This window comes from Monomorium pharaonis, chromosome 2 (genome assembly GCF_013373865.1).
Source record: "Monomorium pharaonis isolate MP-MQ-018 chromosome 2, ASM1337386v2, whole genome shotgun sequence".
Lineage (NCBI taxonomy): Eukaryota > Metazoa > Arthropoda > Insecta > Hymenoptera > Formicidae > Monomorium > Monomorium pharaonis.
The window spans coordinates 4877817-4901915 of NC_050468.1; the positions used below are offsets into that span (position 1 = coordinate 4877817).

General features: G+C 35.0%; 2 protein-coding genes across 26 annotated transcripts in view; one reads left to right on the forward strand and one right to left on the reverse strand.

Moving 5' to 3' along the window:
* The window catches only part of LOC105836083, a 62143-nt gene that overhangs the window by 14789 nt on the left and 23255 nt on the right, over window positions 1-24099 (forward strand). For all 25 annotated transcript variants that reach the window (XM_036283192.1, XM_036283196.1, XM_036283188.1 and 22 more), the window contains 4 exons: window positions 527-669; window positions 2673-2832; window positions 3502-3736; window positions 4470-4582. In XM_036283192.1, coding sequence (XP_036139085.1) covers window positions 527-669; window positions 2673-2832; window positions 3502-3736; window positions 4470-4582 — 651 coding nt within the window. The remainder of the gene's footprint in view (window positions 1-526; window positions 670-2672; window positions 2833-3501; window positions 3737-4469; window positions 4583-24099) is intronic.
* LOC105836084 (prolyl 3-hydroxylase OGFOD1) lies at window positions 6291-11066 on the reverse strand. Its single transcript, XM_012679874.3, has 2 exons — window positions 8715-11066; window positions 6291-8551 (listed from the first exon to the last, which is right to left on the reverse strand). Exon 2 carries the CDS (start codon window positions 8067-8069, stop codon window positions 6342-6344), a length of 1728 nt encoding a protein of 575 aa, XP_012535328.2. The 5' UTR covers window positions 8070-8551; window positions 8715-11066; the 3' UTR covers window positions 6291-6341.

Consider the following 24099-nt stretch of genomic DNA (forward strand, 5'->3'; position numbering starts at 1 on the left):
ATAAAATTATGTTATAAAAAAACAGATCATACATCTATGATCTGTTTTCTGTAACATGCAGAAATACACCGATTCGTAAGCTCCATGATAATTTTATGTTTCATACCATATTTGAAAAATACTAAAGAGAAAAATATAAACCAAACTTTAGGAAGCTACAAACAAGTAAAAAATAATCTGTAATATAATCAATATGCTTACTTGTGTTTAAACTATCCATAACTTACAAAAAATACAAAACTATATATTTATGACTATTTTCCATAATATAAAATCTGTTTAAAATAAAGTTTTCAAAAATTAGAATGATATTTATAAGATTTTTATTTCTTTATTGCAGGGTTTTTATTTCTTTAATTATCTAAGCAGATAATTTTTATTAGTATTAATATAATATTTAGTTTCTAAGAAATAAGAGGTTGCCGTTTTAAAAAATCTGTCAGTATTGATGATTTTCTTCTCATAGATGTCATTTTTTCCTTACCGACGCACAAAGAATAACTTGAAAGATGCTACCTCTTTGCAGAAATTTGGGACCAGTATCAAGACTGCTGAGACGTCGTCATCACGCGACATGCCTTGCCACCAAATCCTGTGATAACATTTATAGCGTGAATAGGAATAGTAGTTCTCTGGACTGGAGAGTCAACCAGAACGCCAACGAACAAGGTAATTTATTAAATGTGACTCATAACATCGTTAGCAAACTGAATAACACACAATTGTCACTCAATTACAACTTCTTCGTTTTAATCTTATTAGATATTATACTATTCCTTTTCTTATATTTAGATCTGATATATTTAGATCTTAATAATTTTAGATCTGAATTTTATTTTTCTTTATACATATAAATCTTATATTTGAAAAAAAATTTAGAAAAACACGCAGGATGTGACATAAAAATAGTAACAACGTTTAAATGTAGATACTCGAGATTATTTTGAGACAAAAATTCTAATAAAATATCGAGAATACAATAATTTTTAAATAAACTCAAGTTGGTAAATCCAATTGTCCGAATTTGCGTTTCATGTATAGTACATCGCACAAATGTACAAAATCAATATAAAAAAAAAAAAAAAATCATATTTAGTAACACTACTAAGAAGCGCCATACCTGAGCTCTCATATTTGATCAGTTTGATTTGCCAACTTTAAACCCTTCTCATTTAAAAATTATTGTAGCCTTGACACTTTGGTATTGGGATTTTCATCTCAAAATAAAATCTGAGGAATCTATCTACCCGTTAAAAGCGTTATTAACAGTCTTTAAAGTATGGTCCATATTCAGAATGCGCTTATGAAAATATTAGTGCGTTTTTTTATCATTCTCTCTTTATCATTCATTAGATGTAAAATAAGGATGATATGATAGAAAAGTAGACTAATATCTTTAGAAGTGCGTTCTGAACACGAGCCTATAAATATAGGAAAGGTTTGTTAGCATAAGAGACAAGTTGGCAATATATTCCGTTTATGGCGAAAGAAGTAATAGACTTATCGCAAATTATCTCTCTTGTAACATAGAGAAGATGGTAATTGGCCACCCATTTATATTTAATACAATAACTTTATTAATAATTAATATTTTAATTTGAAAACTTAATTATATTCATCAAAGTGTCTTTCAATAGATTCTAGACTTAAAATTATTACATTGACATATTTATTATAATTGGATTTTATTTATACACGGAGAAAATTTTATATCGAAAATTGCTATGTAGGCAGTAAGCGCGAACCAAAGAAGAAATTATAAAACTTTTTACTACGTTTTTCATCAAATTATAGTATTTATATTACGTATGTATTTCTTAAAATTTCTTTTTATGATATAAATTGATGATTTATGAAAAATATATGCGACACCGTATAATGAGTCGAAGACACATTAAAACACATGAAAAAAAAGGAACGGGAATAACATGGCCCATTACGCAATAAAAAATTGCTTTTAATTAATAAACACAATGTTTTATTATAAAATTATATACTTATTCAAAATAAAGAAAAAAATATGGCAAAATTATATGTATTATGTGTATGTATAAATACACATAAGTCTTCCGCATATTGGTAGTATATTGAAACTTTATAATACATATAATGTAAATAGATTATCAAAAACTACAATCAACTTATCTAATTACCTCGATAAAATGAAGAGGCCATATTAGACCTGTTGATACGTCAGTACGGGCTACATTAGGAAACTCCCATGTTATCGTTTAACTTTGCATGTCTCGAAATGTGTACAGTCAAATAAAAAGTTAATGAAAAATTACTTAAACGTACATACATACGTGTGATAACACACTCGAATGTAAAAAGGATGAAAAAGTACTCGAAAGTAAAAATACCTCATAACAAATGACTATTGCGTATCAGAATATTACCGCCACTACATAACGGCAGGCTACTAAATAAATAAGTAATTGTTAGAATTCGTCATTAAATAACGGAGCATAATATATACCTACATAATATTACTTTATCTACTATTCCCAAAGTTCTACATTTAAATCAAACCAATATTACAACAGAGAAAAAAAAAACTTTACTTGCCTTCCCCGATTCAAGAGACCTGTGCAAGGTCACTCGTCGCAACTGAACCGTCAAAAAGTTCACAATCTCTCAAAGCTTCATCTTTCTTTTTTTTTCCTCCTCAGATCTGCAAGCCAGACAGAGCAGCAGCCTAGACTGGAGAGTAGGAAGGTCCGTCACTTTCGGCTCCAACCGGCTTCACTGGGGGAACGCGACACGAAGCGCCGAGCAGCTTTCCAGGAGCGCGCCTCTCACTTCCGATCATCTTCAGACACCGAGCACGAGGTATGCTAATCCGCGCCGATGCACCTCGCGTGCAGATCCGTTTCGCGCACGCAACGAAAGCAAATAATTTATGACAAGTCCGCTCAAGTACGCGGCCACCAAGCGGGAAAGTATAACGGTAGACTTTTGCGAGTCGAGCGAGAGAAGAAATCGGCAGGCGGTAGTAAACGGGTGAAGGGCGGGGGCGATTTGGCGAGAGACGAATAACGCGATAACGTGTACATACACGCAAGGAGGATACCGGGAAAACGCTCGTGTTATATTGGAAACAGCAATTAATTTGCTGAAAAACAAAGAGTGGGTAACGACGCTCGAAAGACGTGCAACGCGAATGTAAAACTCTGCGGCGGAAGCGCAGCTCGCCAAGAGGATAAATTGATTATACTTTTACGAAATAATTAGCAATGTCTGAAAACTGCGCAGCGTACAGTAGAGATTCCGTTTTCTTCTTTGAAATATAATAAAAACGTTGACACAATTTAAAAGAAAAACAAGTCTACGAAGTCTTAAATTTTACATACGAAGATAAAAGGCGAGGATGAAAAGGGATGCTTCATCAATTTCTTGTCAGATGACAAGATACAAATTGTTTCTTTATGATATATTTTACTCGTCGCCCTTTCCACGATTCATATTGACGAAGGCTAAGGGATTATAATATCGCTTTAGATCGAAACTCGTGTCGCTATTGAGACGACTCTCCCCGCGCCTGTCCAGACCCGGAAGCAAGGGCTCGCTACAGTCGTCGCCGACGATTTGTCCATGGGTCCAAGTCGAGTACTCGGCGGAATCGATCGAGACCGGCAGACGGGAGGAGGCACAGGAGACCGACACCAGCTTCCAGCAGGAATTGCAGTTGAACGAGCTGCGGAAACGGATGGCTGGGATTGCCTCCACATCCCAGGTGATTGGTAATCTGCGTAAACGTCCCGTTCCATTCCGTCACGCGCAATAATCGATAGCCATCCAATTACGAATCCGTCATCTGATAACAAGTCCGTCGACTCGCATGAGCAAAGTCGTCGAATTCACACTGATGATTGTACGGACAAATATCTCGTCGCGCATACGTATAATGATAGGTACATTTTGCGCGTAAATCACGCGTATATGCCGAAAAAAGTACAGATGTAATAATCTTAATATTTATATTAATTACTAGTGTTTTCTTAATTTTCTGGCTAAATAAAATTGTGGGAAAATATTTTTTCCTAAAATTTCCGAAAATTTTTTCGGGTAAAGAATTCTAACTTCAGAGTAATCTTAAAAAAATTCCCAAGTATGGATCTGAAGACAAAAAAGGTATAATTGTATAGGACATTTTTGAAGCTCGACTGATCTTTTTATTGTGATAGATAGACAACGAACAAATTTACGATCACTTAAGGACTGTCCGATGAGATCATCCGGAACGGAGTTGTATCGGAGGTGCGCCCATTAATAGCTTCTTTCGCGATCCCGAAATAGAGTAGTACGATCAGAGAGAAAAAACATCGCGGATAAATCTCATTCAGTTCGTCGGGCGGCTAAATTCTCTCAACGCGTCCTTAAGCCATTCATCCCGGTTCGCGCGCAAGTTGTAATCTTGCCGTGTCGTCGGCGGTTCTTGCACTAAAACGGGTTTTATTACGTGTCAGGTTACGACGAAGACCGCGACAAAGGATGGTACAGGACAACCGAGTCTGCCGCGACCCAGGATTCAAGTGCAGGAACCCGAAACCGAATGCAATCACCGGAACGTCCGCACAGTGTAAGCCTTCATTCTCTTCTCGATTGTTCTTCTTTCTTCCTCTCCTCCTCTTCCGCTAACTACTTACAAACTAGTTCGATTCCGGAGACTTTATTCCATCATAGAACCGCGTTAATTCTCACGAAAAGGATAAAGCATGCACGTCGTTTTCCATCGTCGCACACATGAATTGCAATGTCCAACTTCTACGCGCGTTTTATAAGCTCTAAGGATGAGCGAAAGAAAAGTTTCTGGATGCTGCGAACAGCACATTCGAAATGCGAATCTATTGAGGGAGACTTTTCTCTCGAGCATTCCTCAAGCGCAATTCTTTCGCTGTACACGTCACATCAACTTCACGACTGCATGAATCCTACGTCTGCTGATTCTCACAAGTGAAAGAATTTTTTTTATGCCATGTATATACTGCATCCAATAAACAAACTGTGTGTATGTTCCTTGCATTGTAATCTTAATCTCCACTTTAGCAAAATCGCCGCAAGACTAGTAACATCAGCACATAAATTACTAACTAATGATTTTTTAACTTAACATATAATATATCTACGGTATTTAAAAAATCCTTCCTATTATAAGAATTAGAAAGATATTTTTTTAATTGAAATACACGTACAAATCAATGTGTACCTAAACTCCTCGCTTACTGTCCAAATTAGAATTAATTGTGATACTTATTCTTAAGTATTTCTTGTGAAAGTCTTCTATCAGCAGCTTTCACAAAAATTTTTCCACATATGCATCACATTTAACACGTTTTTCATTAAAAGAAAAAAAAGAGATATTTGCTCTAATACGATAATAAATTTATTAAAATATGGATATCAGATAATAAATCAAATTGATAGAAAAATATTTAGAATGTATTATTAATCGTTAAAGGAATAACTAATATAATTCTTAATTTTACAAAACTACTTCCTCTTTTCTTTAATGTCAATAAAGCATATAACTACGAAAATATACGTGTGGTGCACAGATGATTCTTGCATATCATGTTTACATAATACGCTTTTATACAATTTACACAAATATACTACAATTTTAACGCCTGTTTTAAACGATCTTAGAGGGAGATATACTCGATGATATGTCTTTCGAGAGATAGGAATCGAATAAAAATTAGATACTTCTAATCAGTCTGATTTGTCTCCGTTGCAGAGAACAAATGTACAACTCATTGCGCCATAATTACTACTTAGGTACTACATTATTACGTTAATAAAAATGTCATTCCATTAAAAAAAATTTTTGGTAATCTTGAAATCTTACGACATAATAAGCATAAAAAAGAAAGTTGCATATTGTAATATTTGTCCTTTTAAAATAAACTTGTTTCTTTAGTATTTTTTTTGTATCATTGAAAATAATAGAGAGATTCTAAATGATTGAGTTATAGGAAATACTTTGTGTATAAAACATTATAAAAATCAATTGTACATCACAAAGTATATTTTCATAAGTATATATGTAAAAATTTATATATATACATATATATAAATTGAAATTAGAAATGTATTAATATCTATACTGCAAATAAAACCATATGTATACACATATGCAAATTATATGAATAACATTATATTTTTATTTAGTAACATACTTTTATTTCTTATTTGCAAAGCACATAAGTGTTCTGATGTAAAAAAATATATCATTGGTCAGTTGAAACTAATAATTATGATTTATAACATGATTTTGTCACTTTCAATTTTTCTTTTAACAGACCAGTATTTTGATATAATTGAAGAATCATGCTAGATTATTCGTAATATGTACATATGAAGGTATAAGAATAACCATCATAAAGATGATTCAGATATTTATGAAGACGGCATATCATGAATGATCTATAGACTATACAAAGATGATTATCTCGCGTCGGAACCTGAATCAGAATACCTTCCTGCTCGCAAGGATCCACGAAATCTATCGTGTCTTCCGTCTTCGGTATACCTTTGGTATCTTGGGTGTGAAACTGTATTATCACGTCGAGCAGGAATTCGTCATCCTTACTTGCAGAATCATCCTCGCTGTCACTGGTCGAGGTACCGCCACGAAACAACTTCTCGTCTTCAGACGAGGAAGCTTCACTCACGTCCGTGCCACGCCTGTGCTTGCTCGAGGATTGCATACCAACGTCTGACTGGCCGTCGAGATATCCGGCCACCTTTTTCCTGTCAGGCAAACTCGCTGGGGAAGGAGAATCGTCGACTCGTTTCCTCTTCAATTCTTGGCGCGGTTCATCTGCGTTTAGGTCGGTTTTTCCAGTTGGAAAATCCGAGGTTGACGCATGAGCATCCGCAGCGTCATCCTTGTCAGGTCGATCAATCTTCGATACGTCCAAAGTGCCTTTTAGCAACGATCGATCATATAACAACGTATAGCAGCCTGACGACCACCTCTGCAATTCCAGCGTCATCTTGGGCCTCTTGGTTTTCGTGGGTGCTAGGTCGAGCCCCGTGTATTTCTTCAGCAATCGGAAAAACGAGACAGATTTGAATAGATCACAGAAATCGCCCAACAGCCTCGGCAGCGTTTGCTCGTCGGCTACCTCGTAGCGGCGCATGTCCGGCGGGCCAATTACCCGCCAGCTGATGTCCTGCGACGTCAAATCACTCGCGACCTGCCGATACACGGACTCCTTCAGAAACCCTTTGAGAAACGTGTAAGACGACGCCTCGACGTCCTCCTGAATCTGCTCCATTACGTCGGGTATTAAATAATCATTGGTGACCCAGGCGCGCAGGTCCATCTCGGTGGAACACGGTGGCGTGAGAATTTTTGGCGGCTCGCGTCTTGGGGACTTGTGGAAAGCCTCTTTCAACGGGCCGTGGAACCAACCATTGATCGACCACCTACACTTGTCGTCCGTCAGCACCTCGGCCACTCGATGGTACGAGTTGTCCACTACCTCAAAGAACACAAGCGAGTTGTATTCGGGAATCAGTGATCTCACCACCTCCCTGGGCGAGCCGTTCTCGTCTGTGTCGAAGAGATCCAAGGCGCCACCGTCCTCCTCCATCCAATCCTTGGTCAGATAGAGGATGTAAGCGATTCTTCTGTCACCCATGTTGTCATCGTGGCAGAGCAGATAGTCCGTATCGTAGTAGCGGGCGCTCGACATTGAGACTCTCCCGTTCAGCTTGATGTTTGTATTGTTGCTCATCCACGACGTCAGATCTTCTCGGAACGATCTGTTCAGCATTCGGACGCAGGTGTCACTGGCAAGCAACAGATCTTCGGTCTTCTCGAACTGGTAAAGATCGAGGGCGTTACGTTTATGACTGTGACACTCCAATTCGTCCTTTAAATCATCTATGATCTTTTCATCTCTCAAGAAATTCGATATCCTGCACACTTTAAAGGGTTTCGTTATGATTTCCAGGTTCGTACTCTTAAAATTGCTTTGGGAGTGCCAGTGTTTCTTAAATTCTTCTTGAAATTCGCTGCTGTACACGTGCTCCGAGAACATTGCCTGGTCTGCCATAGTCTTCCCGCAGTTACCGTTGGACTTAACATAAAAACCTTATAAACTTCTTTTTCTTCCCGTTACATAATACGTAACACCTTACGGTAGAAATTTCCTTAAGCTTGCTTAAAACTACAGTTTTTTTCCTCACATTTAAATTGTAAAATTACGTCAATCATGTAACACACAATCTCATCAATTCGCTTAAGCATAAGATCACGAAAATAAAACCCTAGAAAACGACAAGCAACAATAATACGTGTTTTCGCTAAATTCCATTCAGAAAATCGCGAAAAGTGATTCCGCTTGACCGCTGGCCACCTAACCTCTTTGCCTGGATCCCAATTCCCAATTCGATATCTCGTGTCTCCAGAATGACAAATGATTCGGGGGTCCAAAATTCGTGTAATCGACGTGATTTCATCAAACAAATGCGTTGATCAGTTAGTCCGTCGGATACGTGATACCCACGTGGTGTCTCAATCGTGCAACCACGTGCCCTGCAAACAGCAAGTGAAGAACGTTGTTAAACGTAAACGTCACTCGTAACAATCGTCACGATTGCCCAGTGACTGGTAGTGACGATTTGGACGTTTTTATTGAAAATACTACGGAATATACTACGGCAAATATTGACTTGCCACGGAAAAATCTGTCTCTTACCCCGCGCGTTCTATAAACACACACAGCGACGTCGATCCGGTCGATCTACTAATCTCGAGATTCTCGAGCAATTCCGTTTCCATGTACTAACCTTTCGGCGAACATCGTCATCGAAGGTAGCCAAGAATATGTACAGCAATCGCGAAACACTTCGCAAAAAACCCTCGAATCTTGCCTACTTTTGTATTTTTTATTCTTTTTCAAACGATTGTCCAACAGTCGGTTTTCTTGATCGTTATTCCTTTTACATACAGTGTAATTTGTTAAGTAAACTCAGGATTGAGAACTGATATTAACTTTGTAAAAGTATAACGCGCGCGTTATATTTATGTCATTTAGAAAGAATATAACGATTTGTTATTACTTTTTATAACAAAATTTTGATTTTATTTATTTTTAATGTGTTAATAAATTAAAATATATGTATAAACATGATTAATGTATTCAATGAATGAAATTAATTCTTAAACGATTTTGTATAATTAATTGGTTAAGTTTTCTTTTAACTAAAGTAATCGAATAAAAATTTACTTGTTTTTTCTTTTTACGTCTGTCAAAATGGCTTTAACTATACTCCGTATAAGGCCTGTACTTTGTCGCTGCACTGTTGAAAAAATATATTTGTCTCATTATTCTAACTTATTGCCTATAATATGTCAATGATTTAATCTATTCTTCATAACGTTGTACTTACATATTAAATTATATACAGTATAAAATTGAAAATATCTAGAATTCTGTTGTGAAATTTGATACTGATTGCAGATTGTGCAAAGTGGACTCGCGAGGCTTGTTCTCCACGGTTGAATTTTTTCTATTTATTATTTTCCTCCGGTGTCCCATCGTTTGTATAAATTTTATTTTATTATTTATATTTTATACATAAGAAAATATATACATACAACATATAGATATATATTAATATTAGTGCATCTACAAAGAACAGACGATACGTAAGCGAGTGTTCGAAGCTGGCGGTCTTCGCGGCCGCAGCTTCGCCGCCGCGCCGTCGGGCGGCGCCGGCGTCGCCGTGGCAACATGGCGGAGGTGTGTCACGTTTGACGGGTGTTATTGCGTGTAGTCGCGCGTGGAGAGAAGAGAGACTCGCGGAGCCGACCGCCCTGGGATCGCCGTGATCGGAGCGAACGTGGTGCGTCGCGACGCGACGATCGCGCGGTATCCGGGGAAGTCGTCCGGCCGGCCATCCTGGAGCTCGATATCACCTGGTGAACGCGCGCATACCGTGAGTAAATATTGCGTTTCGCGCAACACTACACCTGACAAGTTGCGGTCCACGCGGTCCCTCTCCCCCGCCCGCCGATGTCCTTCCTCCTCGCCGTTGAGATGCGAGAGGATTCCTCGCCGCTCCTCCGTCGCACGCACAGGTTGCCTATGCGCGTCGTCGCCGTGTCAAACCCGAGGGAGGGTGGGGTCTCCTTCTGGAGTCGTGGGTAAACACGCGTCCCCAGGACACGCGGCGACCGCGGCCTCCCCGCCGGGAGGAGAAACTCCGCCAGTGTCCTCTCGTTTGCGCCACGGGCAGGTTCGCCCGTCGTCAGGATCGTCGTTCCCACTGGCCACCACTTCGGGAAAAATATTCTGCTAGGTACCTCTTGGAATATTCTCGAAATTCCTCCTCCTCTCTCTGTAGATCGACTGCGCCCCACTAAGAGTACCTGTTCGAAAGATAAAAAGGTAAAAAGTCCGAAGGACAAAGGTTGGAATATCTTTTCTTCCCGTTTGTCGAAATTGAAATTCGGAGCGGCATCCCGCTCCAATTTCATCCCTCGTGTGCCTGTCTGTACGTTGTGCTCCCTTCCCACATGACACGACGCGGATGTGTTTATCTGCGTTATAACAGCGCTCGCTGGTGAACAAGTGACAGTGCAGCGAGATGTTGCATTTTCTAACGTGGGAATTAATGTCGCCTGATTAGGTCAGTTTGTTGCAACCGCTCTGTCTCCGTACCACGTCATCGTCGGAGCGCTCGTCGCGCGCGTTCGGAATACCCCGTACATTCGTCCGTCTCATTCCGTCATTTGTACAATAACGAACGTTCGTACTTTAACCTGTCTTCCTTTCTCCCACGAAAACTGACTGTCAAATGCAATTTTGCTGAAAGAAAAAGTAGTTTTTTTTTTATTTAGGACGAAGTGTTACGTCTTGTACTCCGAATGCGTGAATTTTCGGACACCCTGTTTATACCGGATTTTATACCATTTCCACTAATATATTAACTTTAATCTCGATTTAATTTGGTCTTCACACAGAAAAATGTTTATTCTACTGATAAAAAAAGCGATTACTCGAATCAATTTACTTTTTTCCTTCTAATAAGTAACTTTTATTAATAAGGTTATTTTCAATAAAGTATTTTTTTTTGTTAATAATCTTAAAATGTACTTATCACAAATTTAAAAAAAAATTTATTATCATATACTTAAAAAAAGAGTTTACTCTTCCTCGAAGAATGTTATAAAATTGAAGTGAAGAAAAGTCAAAGTGATAAGTAAATCGAATCTTTGCTTTAATTTAATATTCTTAAATCGAATTAAATTATTATGTTTCACAATATATTTGTTACTTATGATAAATTTACCATAGATTTGCGATTATATAAACTTATCAATTATTTAAAATAAGTGATATTTGATTCAAGTACACATTTTTTTGTATACACAGAAGATTATTTTAAGTAAATCTTATTTGTTTCGAGTAAATGATGAGTGTATTTTAAGACTGTTCATCAAGGAAATATATTCTTTGCAAAGATAACCGTTACTTAAAAAAGAAGAAAAACTGAGAAACTGCTTTTCTTAGCATGATAAATTTTTAATTTTTCTATGTGTATCTTTTTCTAATTTTAAGAATTAGAAAATAATAATTAGAAATTAGTAAGTTAAATCGAGATCAATCCACGTTGGTGGAAGTGGGTATTAATGTCATAGCTGAGCATAAGTCTCATCGATTGGCGAGTTGTTGCGTTCTTATAACGCGGAGATTTTACAAGGGGTTTAAACATTTTAGAAGCGAGAGAGAAAGAGGTCTTATGTTAATTTAACTCCATAGGTCTTGGCCCAGAGGTTACGTTGAACCGGCCTTGAGCCAACATTTTCCTTGCGTTCTTCGAGGCGGACCTTCGAATTTTCGAAATCGGCACTCGTTCGCGGAGGCGAACCAGCCACCGGTGATTCTCTTTTAGCCACCGGGGTTTGTACACCGAGTTATTCAAGTCGTAGATTGTACGACTGTTATCGATTAGCAAGTGCAGTCACGTGCGCCGTCACGACGCCGTTTTTCTTATAGGGACCCTACACAATCAATAATACTGATCAGTAACATTGAATCAGTAATACTGCGGTATGTTTGACCGTCGGTGAATTAATATTTTTACAACTTCAGGTTATTTTTGCACTTAAACAAAATTGTACTGAAAAAAAGATTTGCTAATAATAATCAAGCTCTGGTGAAATAATTTTTGAACTAAATGTTTGGTTAATATAATCAAATATTAGCAATTAGTAATTATGTTAATAGCGACCAAATATAGTAATGTCAATCTATCTATGAATCCAAATATAACGATGAAAATATTAACGCGTCCTTTTTACACAGTCAGTATTGCTGTCTATATGCTTACAATAAAACGTTACTGTTGAATAAAAAATCGGGATCACCGTCAATTCTATACATCAATCCATCAATATTAATTAGACACGATCAATAATATATTGTCAGTGTTTGTTAATACTGAGAGTATTATGGATCGCGTAAGGTCTCTATTATATAATCCGTTTCAATGTCGTAAACTGACGTTTGTACCTACCACCGCGTATAGTCGTTCCGAAGCGAAAATCCGTGTAGATTATTTTTGGCAAAGATACATATCTCAATTATCAGCTGTATCCAACTGTGACCAAATGTAAACCTTTCACGAGCCAAACTGATCGTTTTTGCTTTCTATTCATTTCTTCATTTTTTAGGTTTACTATCGAAGAAACCGGAAAAACCTGAAATTTTCAGGGAATTTCTTTTTACTTTTAAAACTCGTAGATTTTCAGGGAATTTTATCAATACTCAAAGAAATTTTTTGAAATTTTATTTTTAAATTCTTTTATTTCTATTTTAAATTCTATTATTTCTTGATAAAATTGTTTATTTGATCATTTGTCTTTAATAATATAAAATGTCGACAATTAACAATAAATATGATATATTATCTACATGTATCCATATATATTATAACTAGGGTTCGGAAATTATGCGAAATCCCACATCGCGCGATGAGCATCGCTGCGTATGAGTTATGTTTGTGACGATTGTCAATTCTTGTCTAGTGCGCGGTCTGGTAAATGTAATACATACGCGTACACAACTCTCACGCAGTGATACTCAGCGCGTCACGTGGGATTTTTCACAAACTTTCAGGTCTCAATTATAACTAAGAACTTAAGAATGCATTACATCTGTATTTTCAAAATAATGAAATAATGAATAATTGCAGATTAATGTATCTTATATTACATTTTAAAGTAATACAAAGTTTGGCAGCGATTTTTCTACTTCAAAAATTATTTCAATAACAAGCAAAAATGTTTTGTAATGGAAATGGCTTTTTAAAAGATGCATGGCAAAAATTAATTTTTTTAATATAAGTACTTGAAGTATTAAAATTGATTTATATATACAGGGTGTCCAAAAATATGTGGGTTAGCGTTCATAAAAAGGTAGAAGAGATCGAGATGAACATAAAAGTCCAATATCGTCTTGGGTTAGATCTTGGGTTAGGTCCACCAATAACCGAGGGAAGAGCTCGATCCGCTCGAGCCATAACACGGAAAAAAAATCTATCGTGAATGTATGATAAGCTTTCATTAATTTACTGTTCACAATTACGATAGAAATTAATTAGATTATTTGCAGACTCCATACGTTAATATCTCGATTATTGGTGGACCTAACCCAAGACAATATTGGACTTTTATGTTCATCTCGATCCCTTTTACCTTTTTACGAGCGTTGACTCACATGTTTTGAGACATCCTATATGTATATAAGATTTTATTGCAATGCAGATATTGATTGTTCTATAAAACGAATAAATATTTCTTGCTTATTTATTTACAGAATAACTAAGCTTGCAATCGCAATATTTGCATGAATCTTCTTAAATACTGAAAGTATACTTATACAAAGTACTTATACAAAAAATTCACATTTTTATCATTATTTTTAAAATAATTGAATTTTTAATAATTCATAAAAGTAAATAAACTATAAAAATAATTAAATAAGAATGTAATGTTATTCACACAACGTTCGTACGTGTACAATTTATTTAAAGCATAAACATTAACACAATCCCAACTGTTTCAATGCTCGAGATTATATAGTACTAAAGATTTATATTTTTATCCGTTTTCCTTGCTTTTTTATGGAAGTCGATCTGTTTGAATGACTCTGATAAGGCTTGTATTTCCGGTTGCTCTAATTTTTAGTTTCGAGAGAATGAAACTGTTCGGGCATAGCTCCGTTATAAATTTTAACGTCGACGATTTTTTTACTCGGAGTGCGAGTTAAAGTCACGAAAGTCGACGGCGTACTTTAAATCGATGGATCATCCGGGGAAAAGGCGTTCTCAGCTGGATAGGACGCGATAGTGCGCGCCCTAATCGATGCACTTCCCGCGATGAGATGGGTCATTATCCTTTCTCCTCCGCACCGTTCACTGATAAAATACCACACCGAGTGTGTCAGGTTTAACAAGCGCGCCACTTCAGTTACTAAACTGTCAATCGCATCATTAAGGTTGTAGTTGAAGTTTAACGTACGTCGATGCGTGTGTGTCAATTGCGTGTGTCAGTGCATAATACACGTAAACCGTTACGTGTACGTTGTGCTGGGAAAAAGAAACAGACAATACACCATTGCAGTCCATTTATTTCGTTTTCATCAATATAATGGATTGAGTTAGTATTTTTCCGATGAAAAATGAAAAAATCAATTCCTCGACTTGTGAGAAAAGTTAAAAATTACATTTTTCGTGGCATTAAAAAGATATTTTTAATTTGTAAAACAAGAAAAATTAACGCTAACATCAATTCAAATGTGATAACGTTGAAATTTTTATTGCAACATAGAAAAGTTTGACTTTGAATTCATGAAACGATATTTCCCGATACGTCCTATATTTCTCGCCAACACCTGCTGGCTGGAGGTCGTGAGATCACTTGGAGATTGTGAGAGAGTTTGATCAATGACGTACGGACTTTAATAAAGCAATAACGGTAGTGTCCAACAGCCTGGGGCTCGCACACGTCGCTCGCTATACGTAACACGTTAAACATCGTACGGGATTTCAGTGAACTTTATAAAAATCTGTCGGCAAAAGTCTAAAGATTTAAATCTAAATCGAAATCTAATATCGATTTATATATGACGATATTGTAAAATTGTAATTTTCCGAGAGTATTATTTGTACGATTTTTTTCGAAAGCTTATCAGTTGCAATAGAAATTGAATTAAATATAAAAATATATATCGAGAGTAGAATTTATCATACTTGTTTACTCATGTTATTGATAAAGTAACTGGATAATGATTGTAGTTTTGGGGTCATACATTTTTTTTAATTAGACCCAATCTAATCAGACCCAAGGATATCTTTTTTACATAACTGGTACATCACTGATTTTTTCAAGTTTAAAGTTTTTTGGAAAAAATGGGATAAATCAGGATAAAAAAGTTTTCTCAATGACTTGAATAGTTTTCAACTTTTTTAGACAAAATTTTTCTTTAACTTTGATACTTTATATTATATCTTTAAGACCAACAAGTGAACTATTTTAGAAAAAATATACCATATGAAGTCTTGAATTAAGATGTGTGTGATGAATCATTCTTAAAAAATTTTTCAAAATACTTAAAAGAATCCCTTTACATATTTATATATAGGCTTGTTTCTATTGTGAAAAATTACATATATCATTGTTATCTATACTTTATAACAATAAAACATATTTAAGCTAACACAGCTGGTCACCTACGACCCAATGCGGTATGCAACACGTTAAAATTATGTCGGCCGCATTTTCTTCTCCCGTCTACGGCGGTATAGCGGCTCGCCACAGCATTCGACTCGCTTATGGCATCGTCCGTTCGTCAGTAGAGTGCTTTCGAGTGCGGCGTGTGCGCGCCGTCGAGAGATTCCCGGGTGGTCGGTTTCCGCACGCGCGCGCTGTTTACACCGTCATTGTTTCGTGCGCGGATTGTTACGAGAGTGACTCTCGACTTTAACTCCCGGCGATGGTGCAGCAAGGTAATTAAGGCGTTCTTAAATATCGCAATTCGAGCGACTGTGAACAGAGTGACCGATGAGTGACTGGTGATCGATAGCCGATTTAATGACAGACACGTCTATACACTGAAAAAAGTCTGATAATATCTAAAGTTGGTGATCTAGAAAGTTGTAATCAAATATTCGGTCAATATAATCAAAATCAATTAAACACTAATTTTATTTTTCTAATTATCACTGAATGGTCGTTTATAATCGTTTATTTAACGTTTTGGTTAGCTGAATATTAACCGAATACTTGATCGAAACTGTTTCACCAAACTTTTGTAACTATTATCAAGATTTGGTTAGAGGAAAAGGTGATATTATGACTTGTATAGCTATTATGGCTAATATCCTGTTATTAGGCGAGGAATTTTAATGATCATTTAATAGAATAATTTTTATTTAGTAGCCCGCAATTATGCAGTGGCGCAAATGCGGGTATACAATAACCAAGATTGGTTACAAGACATTTTTACTTTTAAGCATTTGAAACTTTTTCAAGTTATTTAACATTTTGTCGGCAATATAAAATTTTGAATTTTATAAAATTAAGTAATAGTGTGGGATTTTGATAATGTAACTTTCTAAGTGTACAAATATAAACAGATGTAACATGGCTTTTTTTGAAGTTTTATTGAATGACATTGAAATAGTCATTTCATAAATTGACTGTGACTCTACTAATCTATCTATATTCTATAATATTGTTGGGACTGCCAAGAGATGGCTATAAGAACAAAATAGAACCTGGTATATCGATGAGAGTATACATGCCCTCGTTCCGCAATGGTGCAAGGTTATAAGGACTAACGCAAAAATTTCTAGAAAAATAACATAGTAGCTGAAACATGTACTTTTATTGAGTGTGAATTTTTTTTATTTATGTTGAATAAACAGTTCTTAATTTTAAAAATGTAGGGCATTACTTTTGAACAAACATAGTATATATTTGCATACATTATGCAGTATTTATATAATATTGTATATATATTTTCTTTTTATTTTGACTAAATTTATATAATAATTTTATAACAAAACATTATTAAAACTAGAAATAATATTTAGACTCTGGTAATTCAATTAAAACGTGAAGGATAATAAGCCGATAAGAGCCAGCACAAGATGTGTGTGCGCGAATTAATTTTTATTTATTATTAAAGGTGTTTTAACGCGTTGCAACGCCAACGCAATCTAATACATTAATACAAACATTATGGTTTTTAAACAAACAGCAAGTTTTAAATTTATTTTAGCGAACAAGTTAAAATCATTCCTGTTTCTCTTCGATCCATTGTGCAATGTTAATTGAACAACAAATGTTTTAATTTAAAATATTAATTATTATCAAAGTTATTGTACAAAATGTAAATGAGGGGTCATAATATCACGTTTTCTTTTACCTTTTTTTAGTGTGTGCTACGAAACATATGAATTTTACTAAAGCATAATATAAGTATTCATTTATTTTTAACACAACACGGGATAATCTGTTATTATGAATTTTTTGCTCAGTCCTTAGCTCGACAGCTTATCTTTTTAAATATTTGATATTATTTATAATTAGGACTGATTGACTTAACACAAATTTATTGTCTGCAAAAACAAGATACCAGCGAATAGCGAATTTTCTCCATTCGAAGGAGTGACTCCTGTATGATGTATCACGAATGTAGCCGCGATAAAGTGCGCTCAATATGACGCAGCTGCCACGTTGCAACTGCAATGGGCCGATTGCCGCATAATTTCTGTCGACGGTTATAATATACACTGTCACATACGGTATATGAGATTAAGATGAAACCAAAAAAAGCTCGTGTATAACGGTTTGGAATCGCGAACCGTTTAATGGCTGCTACGAGCTAATTGTGATAAATGCGATTGAGAGTTTTAATTAAAATTTAAACGTTTTCGCGCAATCACGTTGTTCTTGCACCATTTCCAGTCTGCAAAAAAATCTGTTCGATGAGACAATGAACCGAATCGTTTAGATTTCTATTAGATTTCTATGTCCTTCGAATTATTAGCTTTGATTTTATTGTTATAAAATATTATATACATAATCGTGTTTTCGAAATGGATTGGTATATGTGATAATTGGTATATGAACTTATCTATTTAAATAAAAACAGATCTGCACATTGGGTGCAGCTCATTCGATTATAAATGTCTGTCAGAAAACCTGACAGTGGATTTACTAGGCATATCGTCAATTATTAATCTTGAATTATTGTTATTAAAATAAATTTAATATTTATTTTTTTACGCGGGTTATGTTATTTTAGTTCTTTAAAATCAAATAGTGCTTTTTACTTAACATAAATTTAAAAACTGTCTCGGATCGAGCGGAATGGTATTCTAATTTCAACTATTCTTTTAATTTGAAAAATTATTTGATTAGTTTCTGTTTTAAATATATATATTTATATATGTATATATAAGATGAGAAATATATTCAAATTTTATTTTTTTATAGATTTAAAAAAAAATAGTAATTCGTATAACCCCTATAATTAAAAAGCGCTTCGAACGTACGCTGAACGTTTTTATTCTGACATGTGCTAAATTTGATCGTGTTATCTCTGCTGTCGGATATTATTATCTTTATTGTCCTGCGATGTCTGATCGTTACGACTTGCGGCACCTTATTCCACCTGAAAAGCTGTTTCTACTCGGTACACTGTACTGACAATAGGTATGTTGGTTGGCGTGGAAATTACCGTACGAACTCTGCGCGTTCTTTGTGCCCGCGTTGCCGTTTTACACGAAACACCATACGGTACGCGTACCGGTTTTACTGATCGATAAACAGGAATAAAGAACTGCGCACAGTAGTCGGTAAAACGTTCCGGCGTTCTTTCAAAGGAAAGTACGGGACTTTGAACGAAATTTAGCGCCTGGGGAGAGAGAATCATTTCTTCTTTTTTTATTTTATAATAAAGTTATACTTACAAAATAAAATAACGGTAGAGAACCGGAGTTAATAGGTAAAAATATGCTTTTGTTTTTAACTTGGAGGTTCTGCGGAGGACAAATAAACGTATAACGTTATACGAAAATTTTTAGGGGATGTTACGTTTCTGGTATTTTTGTCGAGAGTAACTGTAAAATTTGCTAGCTACATATATGTGGGGCACAACACGCTCTTAAAGGCAGTCACAACAGGCTCGTACAGACTGTACTTATTTATTGTGTAACGGTGATGCCATTAACCGCGTCGGGGATTACCCTGGTGACCCTGTTTCTTACTCAGCTCTCATTGTGATCGTGTCTCGTACATCAGAAGGGATGGAGGAGCGGGGGGAGGGGGAGTAAAAATATTCCCCTTGTTCATAACAGTCGATTTTATATGCGTCGTCGGGTTAATATCTGGAACGTAACAGGTTCTTTTATGGTAGGCCTTCTACGCTCTCCGTTGTGAGGCCCGCCTCCTCACATAATTTATCGCATTCGCGTGGGCGTGCGTGCGTGCTGCGAGACGCACAGGCAACCTGCGTCATCCGACTCGCTTTCCCTTTTTCGGAAATCCGGTTCCCCTTTTTCCTTCCTCTCGAATATAGAATTAGAAGGTGCAGCGTGTCCTACGTGTCACGTATAGGGGGACACCTCTTATATTGTTCTTGCCTCTCGAATGTAATCGCTCGAGACGAGAGCGAACAGCGACATTTTTTCCTTCCGATCCTTGCGACCGTTCCTCGTCTCACCGAAAATGCAAGCGTTTATGCTCGAAAATGTCGAACTGTAACGCGTTTGCGTTCCACGTATGGAACGCGTCACGCATTACAAATGTTCATTGACATTAAAGATTTTTATGGCTATTTGTATTTCAGTGTTGGCATTAATAGATTAATTTATTTATTAAGTAAAATAATTGACTAAAAATGTTAAAAAATGTATAATTATGATTAATGTAATTAATTAATGAAATTAACTATCCGTAGTCCAACCTATTTTTCGCTGCTTAGTTAGTCCAACTGGGTCACTGATGTCAGTATTGGTACTTTTCTTTTACCATTAATTATTTTAATAACTCCTTTATTTTAGATTTTTTGAATTGTCTTTAATGTATTTCTATTAAAAAATTGGAAAGATTTAGATCTGGAAAAAGTAGAGGAAAAAGCCATTCTATCCTCCACTTCCGGAAAAATTTGGGATATTCCATCAGGCTATCCCCAATTACTCGATCTTCGTAAACTGCTACTCTATTAATTGTTTCGAAAATCTTCCTACAGATATTGCTCCGTTTTGCATAAAATTTTCTTGTTAAATCCTTTTTGCAAAGAGGAAGAATTTTGTCTGCAATATTTTTTTGTAGCTCTCTCTAGTGATGGTTCAAAGAATTGTAAGTGAATTCTTTTCAGTAATAAGCGCAGTCCGCTTTTTGTATGTATAGAGATTTAGCTAATTGAATTTGAGGGTTTCCGGTAACTCGTACCCACATCCTCGATACCGTATTGCACAAAATTTTGATTACTCTGCATAAAACTCATAAAATATATGCGGAGTTATTTCAATAGAAAACGAATTAAAATTGTTTTAGAAAAACGAAGCATATGAGTATCAACAAATTAATTTTTCTTTCGGAGGATTTTTGCTTACATTTACATGCCTTTCTATTTAGTACGAAATGTTTTATATGCATTAACGTACACTTTTTCCCTCGAAAAGGAGCCTTCGATAAGATAAACCTTTTCTTTCATCGTGAGGTTATTTATTTTTTAATACACATTCTTCTGAATGAGATTATAATAAACTGCGAAGTCCCAAGTACAACATCACAGACAATAAAATGTCTATCGAAGTCATGAAGACAGGAAAGACGAATTTAGTTTCAGCAATTTCCCGTGGGATAATCCTATAGCTGGGATGGTAATCTAGCCAGATCCGTAGTAACTACTTCGAAATAACTGCGTTAGTGAAGGCTTGTAGATGTCGCAAGAATTGTGAAGCTTTTGTCACCTATATCTTCCCGGGAAAAAATACCCCTTATATGCTTTTATATGCTCATACAAGAAACAATTTTATATGATCATATATGAATTTTGTCCGTCTAAACCCATATATGGCCATATATGATCTAAAAGTCATATTCGAGCATATATATTTAAATAAGTTTATATTTTGAGGTAAAGTATTGTGATCTGATCATATATAACTTCATATGATTATATAAGTTTGTATATGATTATATATTTTAGTTAAAATTATAATGCCTTAACAGGCATTAAATGATACTCTTAATATGTCTGTTTATAAGAACAATATATGATATTTATTAAATATATATGTAATATATATATATATATATATATATATATACACATATACATATGTTTGTAAAAAAATTAAAGATAATTATTGACAATCAGATTCTTTATAATTATTAAAATAAAAAAATGTTTTAACATTAAGTGTTGCATAGTAAAAACACATTACATAATAAATTATTTATTTTTGTAACACATTTTAATTTTATTATTTAAAAACCTTAAAGTTTAAAAAATTGTAATATATATGTAAAAGTATATTTATGTATATATATGATCATGTATATAGAACATGTATATATAATCATATAAACATATATATTTGGATCTACTCATAGTATGGATCACTTATAGATAGATATAAATATATATATTTATATATAATTATATTTGACCATAAAATATGCTTTAACACGATCACATATGATAATATACAAGAACATTAGACCATATATGGCTATATAAGACCATACTTAAACAGGATTTACAAGAATGATATAATATTCTCATATATGGCCGTATAAGATCATTTATGATTGTACTTTTATTTTTTATAAGATGATATATAAACCTATATAAACATATATTTGTTAATATGAATAAATAAGAGGTATTTTTTTCCGGGTTCGTATTTTAGAAATTGGCAGATTTACTGCTCCTAGGAAATAAATAGTTATTTAAGTGAGGATTCTTATATAAATTTTTTACTTACGAGTTTTGTTATGAGATTATTTATTTTTTTCATATTTTGTTTTGATGTATGATAAAATATACGCATACTTTGTTGAATCTTACGTCACACAGCGTGAACTGTTCAAACCATAATTCAGGCTCCTCCACAATGAATTTGCATTTGTTCTGAGACATCCATTTCAATGACGGTGTGTGAATTCGTCATGTTGTGCGGTGATCTTTTGCGGTGCGCATCATAACGGTCGGAGTACCGCCATACTTGCATACGAGTTAAACCTTCGTTAGTATCTTCTTCATCATCTCGTTCATCTTCAACCTCCTCTCTGTCAGTTTTGTTGTCAGTAAGTTCGCCATAAAATAAATCTTGCGCTTGTTCACATAAAGAAGACATAATAGCTTCTTCTGCAGAACGTTTTTCTATCTTAAATATGGGTTTTAAATTTCTATTTAGATGAAAATAATTTTTTACTTACAATACATAGCGAAATAAAAGCTAAAAATAACAAAAGATATAATACACCTGTTTAACTGGATCACTGATATGTTCGAATTTTATTTGGCATTATATGAATTGACGAAATGGCGTCACTTGGTCTACAAGTCCTCGCTATCAACATCTTTTTTCAGAAAAAGAGCTAATTTCTTTTGTTTACCGTCTAACGAATAATTTTATATTGAAAAATCAACTAAGTCTTCAAATCCTCGGTTGGACTACGGAGGGTTAATTGTCAAACGATTTTACATTATTATTATAATTAAGTGTTCTCTTAACTAAAATAATCAATTAAAAATTAATGATAAGCATAATCGCGTTTGACTTAAATAATTATTGAAATAAATCGATTCATATTATTAGAAATTTAATGAGATTTATTTCATGACTAAATAATTTTAATTGTTTATTATAACCAAGATCTAAATTTTTAGTCATAATTACTAATTGGTAGATTAATTAAATTTTGTTGAACACTAATTTGTATATATATCCCATGCAATTACATAGGTTAATTTGAAAAATTAACAAAAATCTGTAAGCATGTGGTATGGAAATAGTTGAGTGCGCACACAATTACGATTGCACATATGTGTATGTAGCACGATATTTCCATAAAACGACACAGTACACGCAATCTCACGCACTCGTTTAGGTTTACGTTACACATTCGTAACAAGAACGCCGCTTTGTGACCGAAGACGTAGAGCATAACATTGTGCACACACGTAAGCGTGACATTTCGTTGCATGCGCCAACTCTTTATCGAAACTGTTTACAAAGAAGAGCTGTAGTTTCCGTTGGAATCATATGAAAACGACCTAATGAATTTACGATACCTTTCTTCTGCGCGTTTTCCATAAATGCGTCGAATAAAATGCGGGCGCTTCACCAAAGATCGCCCGGCAAAACGTTTGCATGACGAACTTCAACCGCTTCGCTTTCTCTGCGAAGCTTTCGACATGGCGAATAATTGCCGGAGCTCATTGTGATGCAACGTCGAGTGCATTTTTGTTATCGATTTACGTGTTCTCGTTTACAATTCCGATTTACTTTTATTTTTGTTAAAGTTTGATGTATAATCTTTAATATAATTTTTAATTCCCGTTTGTACGTGACATTCACTGTTAATTTTCATTGAGTCGCCATTACTGGATTAGTTTGATTTAATCAAAGTAATTAATTTGACTAATATTGAGTAAATACTTACTCACAATACATCGTTGATTTATTAAATTTAACCTTTCTATTGGGTAGGACCAATGGCAACCTATGAAATCGTTAAAAATAATTCAAATTAAGTAAGATTTGACATTACGAGTTTAACAGTGCTGTCTAATAAAGAGACATTTGAAAAATTAAACTTCTTTTAAAGCTCGCAGTTTTAGAATTTATGAAATTTAAACACCATAACCGGAAAGACGGGATGATCTTCTCAAATACTTGGCGTAATCAACGCGACGGCTTAAAATATAGAAGCTAAAGCGATTCTTTATTGTCTCGTTAGCGTCGGTCTGGTAAACTTCCTACGCTCAATTTAACAGGCACGTTAAAGGACCCGTTAAAGAGTGTCCTGTTTACTTTTTGCAGCCG